General features: G+C 43.0%; 1 protein-coding gene across 1 annotated transcript in view; it reads left to right on the top strand.

The window, feature by feature from the left end:
• Window positions 1-19,625, top strand: part of LOC311264103 (neural-cadherin-like) — a 96,823-nt gene extending 77,198 nt beyond the window's left edge. The window contains exons 26-33 of the mRNA XM_084364689.1: window positions 431-554; window positions 2,230-2,413; window positions 2,713-2,879; window positions 5,328-5,592; window positions 6,217-6,400; window positions 8,298-8,548; window positions 16,739-16,893; window positions 17,473-19,625. Of these exons, the coding sequence (XP_084220815.1) occupies window positions 431-554; window positions 2,230-2,413; window positions 2,713-2,879; window positions 5,328-5,592; window positions 6,217-6,400; window positions 8,298-8,548; window positions 16,739-16,893; window positions 17,473-18,039 (1,897 nt within the window). The 3' untranslated portion in view covers window positions 18,040-19,625. The remainder of the gene's footprint in view (window positions 1-430; window positions 555-2,229; window positions 2,414-2,712; window positions 2,880-5,327; window positions 5,593-6,216; window positions 6,401-8,297; window positions 8,549-16,738; window positions 16,894-17,472) is intronic.
• Window positions 19,626-19,909: the final 284 nt, after the last annotated feature.

Here is a 19,909-nt window from a genome sequence, read left to right as displayed (position 1 = left end):
TTAGGTACTTGTGTCATTAAACAAGTATTGTGCCCGTTAACAAGCTAAAATTAGTGCTGAGAAACATTCGGCGGTTTATCCCCCTCGCGCAGCCACTTCTGAAAACAGTTGTCGTGCTGAATCGGTTTGTGTTTTGATTACCCATTGCGCGTTGTATTTCTATTCGCAATAAGGGGAAGAGAACATGAAAAATATGTCATCTATTTGTCAGCAGCAGGAGAACGAAACCATGAATTTTAACCTTGACAGATTGTGTGGTGTGTCTGCTGCTTTTCTTCTGTCTGCGTGCGTCCTGTCTTTCTTTATGTCGAAGACTTGTGTGTTTGGAATTGCAGCCTTGAAAAACTTGGCGCCTGTTAACTTTTTATATTTGCTCACATTCCTCGTCTCTGTTTGCTTGTGTATTGAGGTGCTGCTTTATTATTCCCAGGTATCTAAATGGAAGTCATGTCATGCAGCTCGGAGGGGTCAACGAGAACATATCATACGAATACCCACAGCTGCAGCACAAACACTATACTGGCTGTTTACGAAACCTGCGCCTGGACACCAAGGTACTGTGTGCAGCCTGCAGCATTGACTTTATATACATTGCCTTGTGGCCTGTGGTGAATAGATTTTCGTGCTGTATCCCTTTATGTATTTTACCTGTTTAGATGAGGGGTCATGTACTGTATGTGCTGGAGGACTGCACTTCAATAACAATGTACATTTGGCCTCAAAGCTACACTAGAAGAAACCTGAGTCAGTGTGAGTCTGTAGTCAACATGAAGCTGCTGGGACTTTGCTCGGTGTAATTATACAGTCCATGTTGCTTCTGTTCCTTATGTTGCAGATGAACATGCTTCACCACAAGTGGAATATAAAAAGGACAATGATGGATGAAACATTTAGATTATTTATTTAAGGAATAGCAACGATACGTTGTTACAAGTGATGCATGTAGAATAGCACTCGGAGGTTCCCTGTAGAGTTTTCTTATTAACATACGTTGCTGTTTGCTCAACCAATTATTGAACATCTTGGAAACCAGCGATGTTTACATCCATGTTTACTCTCTAGCAGTCTTTAGGGGTGTGCATCGTGTGTGAACACTGGCTGAATTCAAATGTCCGACCTCTGGCCTGAGCCCTCTTGGACTTTAGCTGTACACTCTGTGATGTGTTCACTGTCATCATGTCATGAGACTGCAAGGCGCTGATAGAGAGACTTCAAGACTATCTGTAACGTCTCAATGAAGTAATTATTTTTACACATTCATAATTAGTTCTACACATCATGTTCGAATTGCAATGAGTTGTGAGTAATTGAATCAGTGAAGATTGCTGTGAAGTCTGCAGGAAGTCCTCACAGACGTCCTGTGAACACGCCTGCTTAAGTCATCGAGTCAGAAACACCTTAAAATAAAAACACAGAAGTAAAATCACTACACATACTGTACTTGAGTCTCAAAGCTAAAAGTACTCATTGAGCAACATAATGACATCTGTCAATATTTTATTATTATGTATAACCGTTATTGGATCATTGACATAAAAGCAGAATTTTAATTTTACACTGTAGTTGGTTTCGGCCGAGCTAAATTTATCTTCCTCGTATAAACTGCTGGATAGTTTAATCTATAACGATACATTACATATATAAAAGCTGGTTATATTTATGTATGTACAATCTGTGTCCTGAATATGGTGGATTACAACTATAAAAACAGAATAAAATGAAAATACCCAAGTGAATGTACATGTATAAATACACTAAGTTGCTTTCTGCCCGTATCAATTAAAATAACAACCACTGCTCTGTTACGTTTGCACTGGAAGACTTCACACACTTCTGTTTTGTGTAATAAGCTCATTTTCATGCTGCTATCACCGAACACCAGACTACATTTCTGACTTGCAATTTTTCTCCTTGATTAAAGTTCAGTCATCTTGTCAGATTATTTATGATTGTTTGTGTTTTAACAGTATACTGCCGAGCTACTAATGTTTGCTCTATAGTTCTTCTGTTTTTATACACGATACATACAGCAGCAGATGTTCATGATGTGTACAGTCGTGTAGTTTTCCTGGTTAATTGTAGAGATGTTTTCTTTCTTAACCTGCAATCACATTTCCTTTTACTCGTTTACTATTATCGCAGGGACAACTTCACTTTCATGTTCATCCTTTTACAACATTTTTTTTCTCCTGCTCGTATATTTCGTCTTGTTCATCTTCTTCCATTCAGCTTTACGACCTCGGTTCCCCAGCTGAATCCTCCAACACATTACCGGGCTGCTCTCCTGTCGATGGCCACTGCAGCAACGCCGAGCAGCTTCCCTCGTGTGGAAAGAGGGGGCGCTGTCACAGCAGTCGGGGCTCCTTCAGCTGCCTGTGTGAACCGGGATTTACGGGGCCCACGTGTGATCAAGGTGAGCGTTTAAAAAAAAAAAAAAATTACTTTTAATTGACCGTGAGGTTGTCAGAAAAAAGTACAGTGAGATCTCTGTGGAGCTGAGGATTTTAAGCCTCACAAAGTGTGCAAACCAAAAGGGACTTGTGGGCAATTCGGTGTTCCAAAACGTCACTTTGCTGCCGTCGGAAGATAACCTCGCCTTTACATAAAGTGCTTTTTTGCAGAACGGCACGTCCTGGCTGCGATATCCTCTTGTATTTCCCATGTGACAGCTGAATTAATTGAACAAGCCTTCTGTGTTTCTGATTGACAAAGCGGCTCCAGAGTTCTCCTTTGACGGCCGGAGTCACATTCAGTTCCAGCTCTTGTGGTCGCTGCCGGCGCGCCAGACAAAGGTCCAGGTCGGGCTTCGGACACGTGCCGCCGCCGGTGTCATCCTCAGCCTGCTTTCTCAGGAGCAGAACGAATACCTGCGCTTGGAGGTGAGTCATGGCTGGTCACTCCCCCACCCCCATCCTGATAGCTCTGATTGGCTTGTTGTGGGCCTAAGAAATGATGATTAGGGCCCCAGACAGTGATTGCTGTGAATGCTCGTCAGGCGGAGAGTGAGTAATATCAGGGTTGGAGACATATGGGTGGATACCGAGGGGGCCGATGATTGACATATGTATGTTCTCGACAAGGTCTTTCAGTAAGTCTGCAGATAGCTGCTATTGAGAGGCTCTTATTTAAAAAATTAGGCAACCTTTTTTCAAGGTTATTTCTGTCTCCGGTTAGTGTCTCAGTGTCTCAGGAAAGAAACGTTGTGCACAGTAATATTTAGGGTAAAGTGTTCTGAAGCGAAGGTCAGGATTCCTGCTCTGTATGGAGTGGTTTGACACGGCTCCCTTCAAGTGTTGAGCTCAAACTCATGCCTGTATTCATGCTGCTCACTTTGCCAAAGCTGGGGTAGAGTGGTGCTCACACAGAAGACAACTTCACTTTGCCAAAGATCCATAATAGCATGCTTCTCCTGCCTGACACATTCCTGAGTGGATATGAAGCCAGTAGTTCTTGTCAAAGCCTTTCGTCTCATTGACTGACGGGCCAAGTGTGAAAAGCACCTGGAAGTAAATATCTCTGTTAGGACTGTCACTTTGGGCTAACTCACAGGTCAGCTGTTCGCAGTGAACCTGCCTCCATTATGGCAGCTTCCACACCACTGGCCCCGTCTTTGAAAAACATCTTATCTTCGTGCTAGTGCTTGTTATTTGTGAGACAGCATTGTTTAAAGCGAATGTAGTTCTTTCAAACTACACGAGGAAAAACAGTGTTGTCCTCTTTCCTCGTCGCAGTCCCTCTGTGACAGGAAAAAGGAAAAGGCTGTAGCCTTTACTGTATGTGGGCCGAGGAGCCTCTCTCTGTGCAAACCCTCTCCGGAGCTGAATTGGTGAGCTGTATAAAACATGTGATGTCTGTCTGCGGCAGCACACTGAAGTATTTTCAGCCTGGTTGTCTCAGAGCTCTTAGAAACACTTGAGCACAAGCCTGGTGTGTTAGCTGACAACAAGCCTTAATTTAAAGGGTTGTCTCTCTCCCCTTTCCTTTCTTTCCTTAAGGGTAGATATGGGATAGAGTGCACACTGAATAAATAACCACACATTCACACAAAGGTTACGAGGGGCTAGCGGGGTATAAACAGCACGCAGCTCTCCGAGGAGTATGGTGTCTCTGCAAAGAAAACATTTATCTAATGCACTCTTCTGAGAGTCAGTCTTTTGTCAGAGACCAGTAACCCTTAAGAACAGCGAAATCATCACTTTATTTTTTTTTTTTGCATCACATGTGATTTGAGTTTAAAAAGTTCTGTAGAGCATTTTGTACTTAATAGCGATTTTGCAGATCTCCAGGGGCGCTGCGGAAAGTCTCCATAATCAGATTTTTTTTCGGTGTATTGATTGAGTCCTTTGTCCTTTGCTCATTTTTGTTGTGGACTTGAGGCCAGGATGAAGCAGTGGACGGAGCACAGTCAGCTATTACTGTGTGTGTGTGTGTGTGTGTGTGTGCGTTTGTGTGTGTGTGTGTGTGTGTGTGTGTGTGTGTGTGTGTGTGTGTGTGTGTGTGTGTGTGTATCCAGTGGGGGAGATGCATTGGAGATGCCCATGCTGAGGGAGCAATAGTTAATGCAGGCTGCGCTGAATGTGAATTATCTTGCCCCACTGTTTCCAATTAAGCTCTGGACATGTACAAGCTGCAGTTATGGGAGCCCCTTCATTGGTCGAGTCCATTGTGCTCGCTCATCCTTAGCTGCTAAAGATAATTGTTGTTTTTTTTTCTGTATACCTTCCCTTCGGGATGACTCTGGCTCCTGCCACGCGCTGATGTGTGCGGCGGCTCTGCAAAGCATCATAGCTGCAAAATTGCTGAATTAATTTTTACCACTGAAAATTTCATGCCAGTTTTTTTTTTCTGTTCTGGCAGGTTCACAACAGAGTGTCTTTTTCTGGGTAGTTAAATCGTACAAGTCTTTGCCTGGCCCAACCTTTACTGCCTTGTCTTCACCATGGGAGCTGGCCTACTTCTTAATATGTTGTCTTTGCTCAAGATCTGTTTCTTGCCCATCATCACGGCACAATATGGCGCGAGTCCAGGCCTGACAGTTTAGAAATTTGTGTCACCTCCTTTTAGAGTTTTATTCAAAAAACCATCAAGCCTTGAAATCCAGATTAATTTGAAACGTGTTGCTGCAGCTGTCGACAAAACCAGAGCAGCCTGTTGGACTTAGGGATTGAAAAGTCTCTTCCGTATGGAGCCTGGAAGTAGATTTTCAACATCCTTAAATCCCTCCCAAAATGTTCCGACACCTTTTATTATTTTTCACTTCTTTGCTTCTTCCTCTCTGTTTGAATGCCTGAATTTCAAATCAGCAAAGTTCTGGCTGTGTCTCTCAGGTTGTTCAGGGTCTGCTGGCTGTTTTCTACAACCTCGGAGACGGAGACTACAACCTGACGCTGCTCCACCATCGCCTCGATGATGGAGAGTGGCACGAGGTGGAGCTGGATCGGTACGGCAGAGAGTTCACCCTGCGGCTAGACGGAGGCGGAGGGAGACGAGAGGTCACAGCCTCGCTGGGCCAGAGTCAAGAGATCATTATTGACCCCTCGGCCGTGATGCTTGGAAACTCTTTTCCCTCGGGACACAACCGGAGCTTCCTCGGTAGGTGGCTGCTGATGTGTTTTGGCAGGAAGAGACAGTATGGATGGATGTGAGGGTGAATGAGTGAATGGATGAATTCACTGTTTAATCAGTACATTAGGTGATTATTTATACATAGATTAACTTGCAAACACAGACCTAGCGTGGACTTCACAGTTAACTTCTCTAAAATTAATGAACATATAAATGATTCAGTGCTTATCTTTACCACTTACTGGTGCATCCACATCTCACAATCTTGCCCAAAGGTGTTTTGATCCCTTAGTTTCAAGCAGATGAGAGATAGTGAGTCAGTGGGACTGATCGGTATTTAAATTATGTTTAGACCTCGTGCTACCCACAGAGTGAGCAAACTAACCAGCAGAGAAAATGTCCTGCAAAAAAGAAACCCACGCTGACAGCTTAGCCTCAGGCTGTTTGGGTGTTTGCATGCGTGTGAGTGTGGGTGTTTGTTGGTGTGCAGGAGCGTCAGTGAGTCTGTTTACGTGTGTCGATGGGTGTGTTTATTGGACTTTACACTGTTGCAGTGGTGTAAATGTGCGCCATAAAACATTTCGCCCCGAGGTGTGGTGTCTTAGCGTGTCTTTTGGCATTGTAAACTGTTTTTTTTATTTTTCTCACCAGGTTGTTTGCGAGATGTGAGGTTTAACGGCCGCTCCATTCCTCTGGATCGGGAGCAGCTCTCAGAGGGGCTACAGGTGGTCACATTGCAGGGCGTCTCCAGCGGCTGCTCTTCAGATGCCTGCAGGAAGCACCACTGCTCCCCGCCGCTGGTCTGCGTGGACCTCTGGAGACACCACGAGTGCAGGTGCTGTAAATATACAGAATGGATAACCCAGAATGTTAATAAGGCCGTACAGTATGCAGGCACGCTCTGTATATATTTACACACATACACACAAAGACGTGGACTGCATACCTCAGCACTGTTTATACTGAAATTAGTAACGCAAGAGCTCAACATGCAAATTATGTTAAGAAGAGCCACACAGCTGCAGAGTATGGATTCCTTACAGGTAGATACAATAATTTAATCCTCTGGGAAAGGAACTTTAAAAGGTCCATTTATTGATAATATGAAAAACATTGTTGCAGATATGAGCTGCATTAGGTGTTAATGAGATTTATTATCATTTAATAACTATAAACAAGTTCTGGCAATCAGCATCAATGTAGATTTATATGTATGAGCTTTAAAAATATGACAAAAACAGATCCGAAAAAGACAAATCACCTGTGACCAGCGGTCTAAAAATACAGTGTGTCACGGGGAACAGCCGGGAACATCGTGACAGTACGAAGATCTCAAAGACACCAAACTTAACAACAATAGGAAGAAGTAGAAAAAATGACTTTTTATAGCATATTTAGCTTGAAGCACTTTACATTAAGAGTTATAGCCTAAAACAATTCAGAAGAATAAGTGAAGCTGTTAAAGATCTAAAAGGAGGTGGGAAGTAAAGTAAGGTGAGTAAGTTAGGTGTTGTTTTCCTATACAAACTCCATGAGCCAGACAACGGTGTATAGCGGGTTGGCAAATAACGTCGCAGTAACTGGCCTTGGATCTGTCGCCCGAAACTGTGTTTCTGTTTGCAATGATGCTGAAATTATTTCAAGTTTGTCTTTTCTTTTGTTTTTCAATAAAAGTTTGATAACATATTCAAAGGCAAATATTAAAATCCCTTTTTAAGATGTGAGTTTATTCATCTTTAATAAATCATTTGCTAATTTCCTGTGTTTTTGATAATTTATGAGACATTGATAAAAACAAAGTTTGTGAAAAATCCTTCCAGCTGGCACTTTATCCTCCTCCATCATGACTTTGTCTTTTTTATGCCTTATTGCATACGACGTATTAACTTTTTTGCTGATGGCTTATTAGAATAAAGGAAACCCAGTAATATTTATTAATGATTATTTACCGAAACTTATGGCTGGTATCCCTAAAAGTGTTCTATAATGATCTATAAAGCCATTTATTAACAAAAATGAAGTCATTAGATGTAGTTTATTAAGAAATCCACATGCACATACTGCAAAATCAGACATCTATTCATCAATACAGACGATATATTTCAGTACAGTTTGTGCATTTATTATTAATCTGTTTTCCTCCAACGCGCTCGATATCAAAGTGTCCACCAGATGGCAGCTTGGCTGAGCTCAGGCCTGTTTCCACTGTGTCTAATCGAGTGTCAACCTGAGAGAATAGTCTGTAACAGGCAGGGACCGTGAGAGCCTCGGCTGTTTCTTTAAACTCTGCAGGACCACCAAGTGTCCTGGCAGCGATTTCCAGACTCCGAACCAGCGTGAGACTTTTCACCGCAGTTGGATATCCATATTCTGTGAATGCAGCGCAGCCTCAGGATGAAGCATTAAGAGACGCAGGGGGCAGAGGTGAATCATATTCAGGGGATATTTTTCTACAGATATACTGAGGGAGTGCTACTGCGAAGCCACTCTTCCCTTCTTGGTTTTTCTTTTTGTCTTTTTTTTTCTTCACTTAGAGTACAGTCGACACTGTAACCTTCAAAGAGCATATCTTTGAATCTGAAATAAGAGGTGTATCTCCTGAGGGATTTATTTTTACACTGTCAGCTTAGGTTATATATCTCTGTAGAAGTCGGTGCTCCTTTTATCTGACAGCTTCCCGAGTGTCTCTTGTCTTTGCTTTAAACTACTCGCCTCGTCTCGTCTCTGCTCAGGTGTCCTCCGGGCCACATGACCAAAGAGAGCTCCCTGGGCAAAGTGTGCGTCTACACGCTGTGCGCCAGCCGGCCCTGCCGCCACGGCACCTGCGTGGCTCACTCTCCGTCCCGCTACTCGTGCCACTGCAGCCAGGGCTACCGCGGACGCCACTGCGAGGTGACGCTCGCCATGTTTCACAACGAGGACAACAACAGCCTCAGCCTCAGCTCCATGTTTGCCATCAGCATCTGTGTCATGGCCTTTCTAGGTAGCTATGTTGACTATGTCCTTTTCTACCTGTGGTGACCGAACACTGTCATCATCTCATCTCTCCTAATGTATTCTGTATGGTCCTGTCTGTCTTTTCTTTTCACCCTGTTGTATTTTTATTTGTTTGTTCACATCTCCTCGGTATAATTCTTGCATTATCTTTGTTTTTTTATCTGTAACATCTTCTGTTTTATTTGTATTTTTCTCTCACCTCTGTTTGGCTCTCTGAAATCTACGTACACTTCTTGTCTCGTAGCCATATTGATCACTGGAGTTGAACCAGGATGTAATTTCTTTCCGGGAGGTTTGTGGAAACATAGAAAAAATATATATATCTGCAGCAGAAGAGAGGCGGGGAGGGAAACATTGAATGTCTTAATTTGTGATTCACAGGAAGCTGTAGAAGTCCCCTGGAGAATCTGGTTTCTTTATGTGTTTTTCTATATTTCTCATCACTTCGGTTTCCCCTGTCTCTTCCGATGTTACGCTCCGACTTCAGAAGTCAATTTCACTCTCAGCCTTACTTTTTATCTGTCCAACTTATTTTATATCCCACCATCCACTCATTTTATTCCCCTGATGTTTTTTTTCTTTGCCTTTCCTTCCATTTCTGTGTACATTTTCTGTTTTTCCCAAGTCACCCTAAATGTGACCATATTGTGCACTTTAGTGTTATGTACAGTACACGGTTTGGATCTGTAATCAGGGATCTCCTACGGCAAGAAATATCTCCAACGGAAGGACAGGTTTCTTTCATTGTCTCTCACTTTAACCCAGTTTATTCAAGGTTAAAGGTTAAATTTAGGTTAAGGTGTGTTTTAAGGGTTAGTTTTACACTTAAGGTAAGAGGGTTAAACTTCATTATAATCAAGTTTAAAGGGATAGTTTGGATTTGGATTGGCTAAAGATGCCTGTGGTCAGAGATCTGGGAGTGACAAAGTACAAAATGCAAAAAGACATTTGAAACCAGTCACAACAACAAACAGCACGAAGGAAATATATTTTTCATTACATTTTTAAATAATGTGACAGCATGCTAGCTGGAGAAAATAAACAAGAAGCTGATGATATGCAGAAAATAACCATCATTAGCTGCCCACAGAGGAACGAGTCCTCAAAATAAATAAAGGAGGAAGATTATAAGAAAATATTCACAGCCTTGAAATTAAACATTTAAACTTACTGATAAAACATCTTTTTAATGTTTTTATCTTTAACTTTCATCCTCAACTTTCCAGTCTTGTTTTAAACTTTGTTACAACTAATTTCTGAGATAGGCCAGTGGCTAGTGGAGGAATTTAATAAGCAGCACCGATAATTTAACACGTAATCTTTCAGTTTATTGGAAATGATTCTGATTAGTCACTTGTACTCATACATTTCCTTTGTTATGTAACTCGTTACTACTAAAGAAACAAAAAGCCAGTCTTGTTTGTGTGAAAAACGATGATACCTGATGAGGTATTTGAAGGTCAGTAAAAAGTAAAAACGTTGAACATATCTAACAGTCTCACAGCACATTCCCATCTACAGCACGGCATGCAGTCAGCACAATACAGGATCAGGCGCTGACTGCATGCTGTTACCTCTCCGACCTCTGAGTAAGCCGGGCCTTTGATTGACAGCTCTGCAAGTGCAACTGATTAATGATAAGCGCCCCTGCAATGAAAGCACTAAACCTCTAGTGAAGAATAACGTGTATATATAAGCAAAACAAGCTTCTTTTTTCATGTCCGTCGAGTCAAAAAAACAAAACGTTTTCACATGTATTTTATTCATTGTGTTAAGGGCAAAGAAGCTGACCTTATGTGATTCAAACTGCTGACTGCAGAGAAAACACACATAAATATAAAGTTCAGAAAATGAAATCGGAGCGCAGAGAAGAGTGAAGGGAGAGCGTGACGCCCAGGAAGGTTTTATAAAATATGTTTTTAAAGTATTTTAAAGGTGAAAATCTGAATTGGACGGCCTTGGGTGAAAAGTTTGTGGGCCTTCACGACTTCATGACTTGCTGAATGATCTGAGGCTGCTATCTGACACATGAGGGGTCAGGAGTTCAGGGATATATGCTGCAGAGTGACCATCGACCACTTTGTGTGTCAGGACTGGAATCTTAAAATAACTGCGTGTAAGAGGAGGGTTATGTGGTCTCGCTGTAGGTCCTGTCGAGAGCTCAGCTGCTGAATTTTGAGTTTTATGACTGTGTGCATGGTGTTTCTTAAGCTGCGAGGTATGATTGCACGGATGTCGGCGTTTAACCCAAGCATTGTTAGTCTCGATAGTACAAAGTCAAAACCAGGGTAAAGACTCCTGTGGTCAGAAATATGGTAACAAGTGCGATGAAAGAAGAACAGGAGCAAGAAATGAAAAAAACATTTTGTGCCAAACTACAAAATCAATAAGACGTTTGAATTATTCACCAGAACAAACATCATCTACGTGTCGACTCTCAAAACTGAAAATTTGGAGGAACTAGTTTGTTTCCTCCTGAAAAAATACTCATCGCCAGCTGCCAACAGAGGACTGAGTCTTTAAAACAAGCAAGGGATTTCTGTTGCTGTGAAAATGTTGGACTAGTTTCTGAAAAATTCATTTAATATATTCAAAAATAGCTCATTTAGCTAATAAACTTTTGCTAAATGTCTTTTTCCAGGTATGAAGTGCTCATAAAGATGCATTTCTTGTTAATTAAACTATTTTTAAACGATTTATTTTTCTCTGCATCAAAATGATTTCAGTTCAGCAGTCTGAAAAATTAAAACGTCTGCCTCGCTCTGAAACCGGTCCAGTTGCCTACAATACAGCACCTAGAATTACCATGACCTGGATGACTGAGAAACTTCTGATACAGTTTGCGTCTGTTGAAAGACATAATATTTTTACATTATGTGGAAGCCCACTGACAGACCGAGGGCCGAGAATATAACCCTGAGGATCACCACAAGTTCAGTTTTCAGATAAAGATATACAGGTGTCTGGATTAACTGAAAAGAAGTTCTGTTTTATAAGGAGCCTCGACTGAGCACTGTTTGTCATATTTGATGAATTTTCAGTTTTTTTTCTTAGTGAATCAGTCACTTAGTCCTTGAAACGTCTGAAAAATTGTTAAAAATGCTGTTTTTTTTCAGCAGTCCAAAACCTTAAGATATAACATTTAAAAACAGTGAAAAGCTGAAATGAACTGGGGACTTTTCGGTGTTTTGCTCTAAAAAATGACAATGAAATGATGATTCAGTTATCATAATACATTTTCTGTTGACCAACAGATCAGACTTTAATCAGACTTTAATCAGAGAAAATGCTTCAGGAGCTCTGACTGGTTAGATGCTGACGACGCCGGCCCACTTGTTTTAACAGTCTTAATAAAACTGCATGGTTGATGGTGTCATAAGCTCTGTTAACATCTAATAGGACCAAGACGCAATATCTGCCCACATCTGCTGCCAGCAGCGCCTTCTTTAAATGTATATGCATCGATGTCTTTAACAAGAAGCACCACACTTGTGTCATAACAGATGAACTATCGATCACATTCATTGTTGAGGCACGGCAGGAGCGGGACGAGTTAATTGTGTTAGTTTTTAGGCACTGCAGCGAAGGAAATCTGATTTTTCTGGTCCTCTCAGTGACAGGAGGACAATATGTGTATATGTGTCTGAGTAGCTTGCATGTTTGTTGCACCCACTACCCTCTGCAGGGCCACATTGCTGTTTATGAGTCTTGCTGTCAGAGACAGGCTTATAAAACGCTTGGGCAATTCAATACACTGTCCCTGCCTCTATAACTGACTCAACATTCCCTCCAGGGCATGTGGCTGGTATTGGGACATCAGTTATTCTGACACTTGAGAGTGAAACATATAAAGCGGTCTTCAATATTTGATAATGAATTCAAAGATGATAAAGTGGGGCGCTGGCATCATTCATGAAAATTCATGTGTCGCTAACTATAAGAAGGTGCCGTCTTATTTGAAGTCGCTCGGCCGCTGTCGCTGATGAGGCATTTATATTCAAGACTCAAACTTCTCACCTCGACGAGAATCACTCGACTGTTCCTTTCGATATAATTCAGATCAGAAAATAGCTGTCTTCGGTGGCTGCTGTTTCGTTCCCACACCTTAGAAAGATGGAAGAAAAATGAGCTAAACTATGGTTTCTCTCAAGCTGAACACAGAAAGATGATAAACAGCCCTGAATGTGGAAATATAATGAATCCAGTGGCCGGGTTTAATAAACAGCTGGTTTTACAGTATGTAGTTGTTAATGATGACCCTCATCAACACAGGAACCACAACCATTACCGCAGGCTCGCGCTCTGCACACTCGCTGCACTAAGCGAGGACTGCTAGCTGGGTGCTAAATTAAAGGGGGACTCCTGCTCTGCCTCGACGTGCATTAAAAGTTAAAATGATCATCCATTAAGTTTTACATAAGCCATCACCGGCCGAGCAAGAATGTGAGTTCGGTGCGAGCAGTCGACAGAAGCCAGATGATGTCTGTCCAAGTCTTATTAGCCCGGCATCAAATCTGACGTTCAGAAGGTTTTTCTGAAGAATGGAAGAAATTAGCTTCCCATATGGGGCTCTGGATGCCAAGCGATCATGTAAAGTGCCTGTTCAGGTTTATAAATAAAAGATTTTTTTTCTCAACTCTTCCTCGTCTCTCACCTGTCTCATTTCCTTCTGCTCATTCGTCAAGTTTTCTCCCCCCCCCACCCACCCACCCCCTTAACCTGCCATCCATGTTTTCATCTGTCACAGCTCAATTTTTTTCTCATCATCCTCGAGCTGCAGTGAAAGGGTTAAGTTGTTACCATCGGGCGATATGTAGGCAGCTGTTTACGCACTCACACCCTCATTCATAATGCACAGTCCGGGTCCAGGCTAACATCATAATACCCAGTTCATAGTAACGGTTAGGGGGCAAAGAGGCAGCAGCATTATGGATTGATGAATGACTGCGATGTTTGTTCTCCATCCTGAGTGATATTGATCTCACTGGAATGTGCTGCACACACACACTCTGGGCACTATAGCTGCAGGCAAAGGGGTAAGACTTTGCAACAGGTAACTAGTGTATGTGTGTGTGTGTGTGTGTGTGTGTGTGTGTGTGTGTGTGTGTGTTTACCTCAGCCTAATTATGTGTGTGTGTTGTGGAGGGGGCTGCGCTTCATCCCCTCTGCGCTGTGTATCGACGCCTCCCCCATAGAGATGTGTTGAATATCAGCTCAGGTGATGTTGAGGTGAGCACAGGCCTGCAGGCAGCACCTCGGAGCGGGTAATTCTGGAGGTGAGAGAGGCAGGGCCCGGCGTCTGCTCGGCACCGGGGCCTCATCGAGATTCTGGTGTTTTCCGCGAGGGCGCAGCGGAGAGGGAGCCGGGTCAGCTGATCAATACCGCTCTCCCTCCGCCCCATACTGAGGACAGCCGAGCTAAGGAGCGAGGGGGGGGAAGCTTACAATCTCTTCTCCTCCTTCGGTCTGATATGAGAGCAGAATAGAAATGTAAAAAAAAAAAAAGTGCAGCAGCCGAGGTGTGAATAAATAGAGATGATGATTTTTAATTGAGACGGGTTTTCTCTCTCTCTTAATGTAGATTAGCTCTCGGGGAGTTGTTTTTCTGTCTTTGTTTATGAACACCTGCCTGTTAGTGTGACCCCGAAGAGCCATCGGTGCATTATTCTCTTTCTAAGCAATTACTTTTAAAAAATCCAGACTAATGTGATTACCTTGCATTCCTCGGGAGATTTCCAATTAAACCGATACTTAGCACGCACCATATAAACTATCCGAGTTGAAATGGATCCCATCAAATGCGGGGAGATAAAAGCCGAGGCCAGACGTGAGGCCAGAGAGGAAAACGGGAAAACAGTGAGCAGAGAGAGTCTTAATGACAGAAGAAGAGAAGACGGAGGAAAAGTCCAATACAGGAAGACAAAAAGAAGGAATTAAAGAGAAAAGAAAGAGTGAACTAGCAACGACAAGATAGTGAGGAAGGGGAAAAGAGAAAGAGGGATGGCAGATGGGAGAAAAATATTGGTTGAGATTAATGGACTTTAAAGGTCAGTCCAGCACGTTGTATAATTCAGCACACAATAGCTGTGATTGATGTGTATGCTTTAGGACCTTTTCTTGCTCGGCTCCTGCAGTATTCCTCCCCGGCGTTCAGCAGAGCCACTGAGGCTTTGAGTTTAAGCTGAGAGGAGTACAAATTCATTTAATACGTTTTTTTCAAGGAACTGCAGTCTTTGCTAAAGAAAGTAATAATAATAATAATGACTTTATTTATCTGCCGCCTTTCAAGACAAAAGTTGCAAAGTGCTTTACCTGCGAAACAAACAAAAGTGATCCAGAACAAAAGGATATAAAACAAAACAGCATCATTTATATAGTTACGTGCAAAAACAATGGACAGGGACAGTTAGCAGGTCTCTGTCAGAGGAGCTCCAGCAGCAGCCGGGCTCACAGGGAGTCAGCGGATCGCAGGTGCAGCAGGAGCCAGGACCATTCAAGGCTTTCACAACAAGAAGTTAAAAATCTTAAAATCAATTCGAAAAAGCTCACGAGTAACCAGCGAAGGGCAGCTGAGATTGGTGTGATGTGGCAGCAGCGGTTGTCGTCTCTGGAAGTTTCAGCTCCTGATACCTGAACAAAGTGCACTGCAGCAGTCAAGTTCGGAGGAGATAAAACACGAGTGACCTTTTTCTAAATCTACAGAGAAAAAGGAATGACCTGATCTCGGGTAAATGTCTGAGTTTGACAAAAAGCAGGACTGCTGCGGCACTTTTGTCAATTGTGCATCAAAAAATAACAGCCTCTTTTTTTTTTAACACTATTAGATAAGACAGGGTACACTGACTAGACGGGAGATCGTTAATTCTGCTGGTGTCGGAGCTGGAGGGGATGATTATAGTTATATCTGATTGGAAGTCTGTCAACTGCAGAACATTTTTGGACCATCCGATTTTTTAATTTTCGGAAGGGAGGACATTAAAACAGGAAACATCCGTGGTAAAAGGCTTTAAAGGGACATACATAAGGGATAAAACCCAACTAGGTGTCCATTAGCAGGATTTATACCACGGTCTGGGTGAATACTAGATTCTGATTGGCTGGAGGGTGTCAATTAACTTTTGATATACCGTCACCTCTGTCCACTGGTACCAAGTAACAAATAACATAACGTAAAAAGTCATTTGTTTATGAATTTGGGTACAGTGACATGGCTGGTTAGCTGGCAAGTTGTGTTGTTGAACATGCCGCGAAATTATATTTACAGTTTGTCTTAACGTACACAACGATGTTGACTTTGAATCTTGCGAGCATAACGTTAGCTGTCTGGCTAACAGCTGAGCCGAGGGGTCTGGTTGATCTAGTTTATCTCCCGTTGCTAAGTCGTATCTCAGGTCTGTCCCATTTAGTGGAGCAGTGAACGAGATGTTGCCGGGGAAACTTTATATTTTGTTGGCGAAACACGTCAAAAGTATACGTTAATCGTCTTAATGTTTTTTTCTTTGGCAAGTGACAATGGCATGACGCCCTTCTGGGTGTCTGTGATCAGCAATTAATGGACCTCACGTCGTCCATTAGCTCCTGATAAGGGACACCTGTTCGGGCATTATCCCTTACTTAATGGACGAGGAGGACGCCAGGGACGGTTGCCTCATTCGTATTCACCCACACTATGGTGTTGGATAGTTGCATATCATCCACAGAGAAATGAAAAGCAATATCGTGTCCATACATGATCTGCCCCAGGGGTGACATAATAAGAGTAGACCCAGAATAGAGCCCTGGGGGACACCATTAAAGAGAAGAGCATGAGAGGAGGAGGCATCTCCGAGCATAACAGAAAAATGAGCTGTAGGACAGAAGAGAAACCGAACCAGAGCTGACGCCAGGTCTCCATGTTACTCTTAACTCATATGTGATGGAAAATGCACAAAAAGTAAAATATTATCTGATGCATTTCCTGTTTATTTCAAAGGATGTGTAAAAAAAATACCTGCTGTGTATCAAAACGATACAGCCGGTGTTTTTTTTTTAGCATCTCTGTGTTCATATCGTCTCCTTCAGCTCATGTTGTCAACATCATTCACTCTCAAAGATTGTTGTTTTTCTGCTCAGGATCTCATTTAATTATCCCCGTGTGCTCCGGCTGTTGTTAACCTTACTCTCTGGCACCCCTCAGTGTTGATGCTGGGCCTGTTTCTCTACTCCTGCTGGAGGAGACACAAAGGTCTGAAGGAGGGCGTGTACCACGTGTCTGCGCACCACGGCGAGTGGGAGGACATCCGGGAAAACGTGCTCAACTACGACGAGGAAGGCGGAGGGGAGCAGGACCAGGTACACATGTATACAATACACAACCTCTGCACATTAAGCTCTGTCATGAAACTATTTTAAAAGGACTTTTTAAATGGATGAAATAATGCAAATAAGATAACACAGAAGCCAAACCAGCAACACTTGAGAAAGAGAGAGAGGGAGAGCTGTTTGTTGGTGCCTTGAAATGAAAACCAAATATCAGTTCCCTGGAGGTCTGGGAAATGTTAGTCAATTAACTGAAATTAAGCAAGTAGACAGCCATAGCTGTTAAAGCCTCTGTTTTAATAGTGCTGGTAATAGCAGTTCTCCCCTCTCTGCAATCAGATAATTAATTACTAGGTTAATCAATGGTGCTGTTGTTGCCGGCATCTCTTCCTTCGTGGTTGGAGCTTCTTCTTCTTTAGTCTGAGGAGTGGGTTCATTTGCTAGCAGAGGCATTAGCTGAGCTGCTCTACTCTGTGCACAGATTGGTGTCATGTGGCAATGTTGTTTTTCATTATCTCTTGAATTTCAGAAAAGATTGCACAGGGGGAGAAAAAAAAAACACTTTATTTTTTCTTCTCTGTCCTCTGCTTTTCCTCTCTGATGGTCTCTCAGAATGCCTTTAACATGGTGGAGCTGCAGCGCTCCCTTCAGCCCAGCCCGGCACAGTCTCTCCGGTACAGCTACCCGCAGAGCATCATCTCCTGCCCGCAGACCAAGCTTCCCCAGGACAGCAACAAGAAGGGGCTGTCTAACGGGAACGGCAGCGCGGCGATCGCCCTGCGTCTGGCCATCCCCCCCTCGGAGACAGAAACCTTGCCGTCCCCTTTGACCTTCCGCCGCTCCCAAAAAACCCTCTCCTTCTCCAGCCAGGACTTGGCCCGCTACCTGTGCGAGGTCATCAGGGACATGGAGCACCCGGGGGAGCTCAGCACCATGACCACACCGCGCCGCACCTCCGGAAAGGAGCGCGGCATGGCGGCGGTGCGCTCCCTCAGCTCCCTCAGTGCATCTCAGGGTTCAGAGGTCAGACTTCAAGCGGCCCAGAGCTCCCGGCTGGACAGGTTCAAAACCCTCCGAGCCGTGGTTAGCGATTTGAGAGGAGACTCCAAGACTCCTGAGGGCCAGAAAGACAAACTGAAGGAGAGCAGAGGGCATGTGAACTGTGAGAAGAGCGGGTGAGGCTGCACTCGGAGAAACAGAACTGAAGGTTGCAGAAAAGCAACACTAATCAGGAGGCGGTGGTGGAATTCCAAGGGGAGATAATTAAATGTGAAATACTCTGAGACTGGGAGGTTGCCCAGGGTCTATGTGAAGTCTGCTATAAATGTACTGTATTGATGAAACTTTGAACATTTAAGTTCTTTGATATAAAACATGTTTACCAATGAATGATCAGATGTGATGTATTGTTTACTTGGCATTGCACTGTACAGTATTTACTCCACAGAGAGCACTTTTGGAAAAGGCGCCCTGTGCGAAAAAAAACTATTCATGTCATGAAACTCACAAGAGAAATGTCTGCGAGCGAGACGGCAAATGAGTTTCCTTGTGGGAGAACTGGATTCCTTTTTGCTGTTAATGACTCATGAAATCGTTTATGTGACAAAATGATTTTTGTTTCATTTGTATTATCTATTTCCTTTTAAATAAATGATTATCTTTGATAATATTTCGAGCTTGATCTTGTTCAAACACGAGTTCACAGCACCGCTCGTCAAACGTCTCGCTTTTTTGAAGTTCAAGACAACTTTCATCATCAAATGTTGGTCTGGCTGGGGGATTTTTTTGTGGTTTTTTTTTTGTTTTAAGTCAGAATGCTCGGCAGACGCGACGTAAAGGATGTCTTTCCTCCTACCTACACTTGAATAATCCTTCCATGTATTTCCATTCATCTGTCTTCCCTCATTCCTGGTGATGAGCATGACAACAGTCAGGACTTCAAAAAATAAACCGGAACAGCTGTTCTTGTCTAACTCAACTAACTGTTACCAGCAGCAAGATGAGAAGAGCAAAGTCAATCTCAGGATTAATCATTCATGTCCCAAAGCCTGCAGCCTCCTGACCTGAGCTTCTGGGAGTCTCCAGTGTGAACTCACAAGCGTGGGGGTCCCAGCAGGTCGCCCTACACCATACTTAATTAGCTGGCATTACTAGAGTTAAACAGCTGTGACACTGGAGCGAGCCGCTGGGGAAGCACACACAGAGCTGCTGCGTGCTGCTGACTTGATGGTCTTGATGTCTGTATCCGGTCCACCTACATAATGCATCATACATCTGGGATACAAAAAAAAAAAAAAAGGGTGGTTTCAAGTCCCTGCCTGTTTTTAAGGGGCTTCACATTCATCCATTTTGTATTCATGAGTCTTGGCGTAGCGTGGAGATGAAACAGCAACATCTCTCTGTGTGAGCTCGGAGATCACATTCATGCTACACTGAATCTGTTTCTCCGTACGCGTATTAATATAATTACTAAATGATCTATATCTGATTGAGGTTTGTTCAGTCATAATCTGTGAGACGAGCATCTTTGCATGAATGCACACTGCCACCTGCTGGCAAGCTGATGGCACCACGTTTGATACGACCAGCAGCTCATTACTCCTGATTTACTGTGCAGCACACACACACACACACACACACACACGAGTCGACTTCCCCACTGTGGGATCCGAGATCCTTGAACGAGTTCATGGTTTGTTTTCTGGAATCATGAATTGTAATTGAGCTCTAACATTATTACATTTATTAAAAAGTTGTCCAAGTGCTGTACGCATGATGAGTGTTGATTTTAAAATGCAAATTTCACTTACTGCATTATTTCCTACTCACTCACAGTGTAAACAGTTTGATAACAGAGCCTAGATGTGAATTAAGAAGAAGAGTTAACTTGTAAATGAGGCTACAGGTCTGAGGCTTCATACTTTTTGAGAGGCTGCGACACACTGTGGCGTGCAGCCGTCCAGGTGTGACTGTGGCCAGGAATAAAAGAACAGAGCAATGCTCTCAGCAGAAGCAATCCCTGATAAATAAAGGATGAGAGGAGAAACAT

The sequence above is a fragment of the Pagrus pagrus genome (assembly GCF_965226575.1).
Source record: "Pagrus pagrus genome assembly, chromosome: 10".
NCBI classification, from domain to species: domain Eukaryota; kingdom Metazoa; phylum Chordata; class Actinopteri; order Spariformes; family Sparidae; genus Pagrus; species Pagrus pagrus.
The sequence above is the reverse complement of the archived record's forward strand: the minus strand, read 5'-3'. Positions and strand labels throughout refer to the sequence as shown.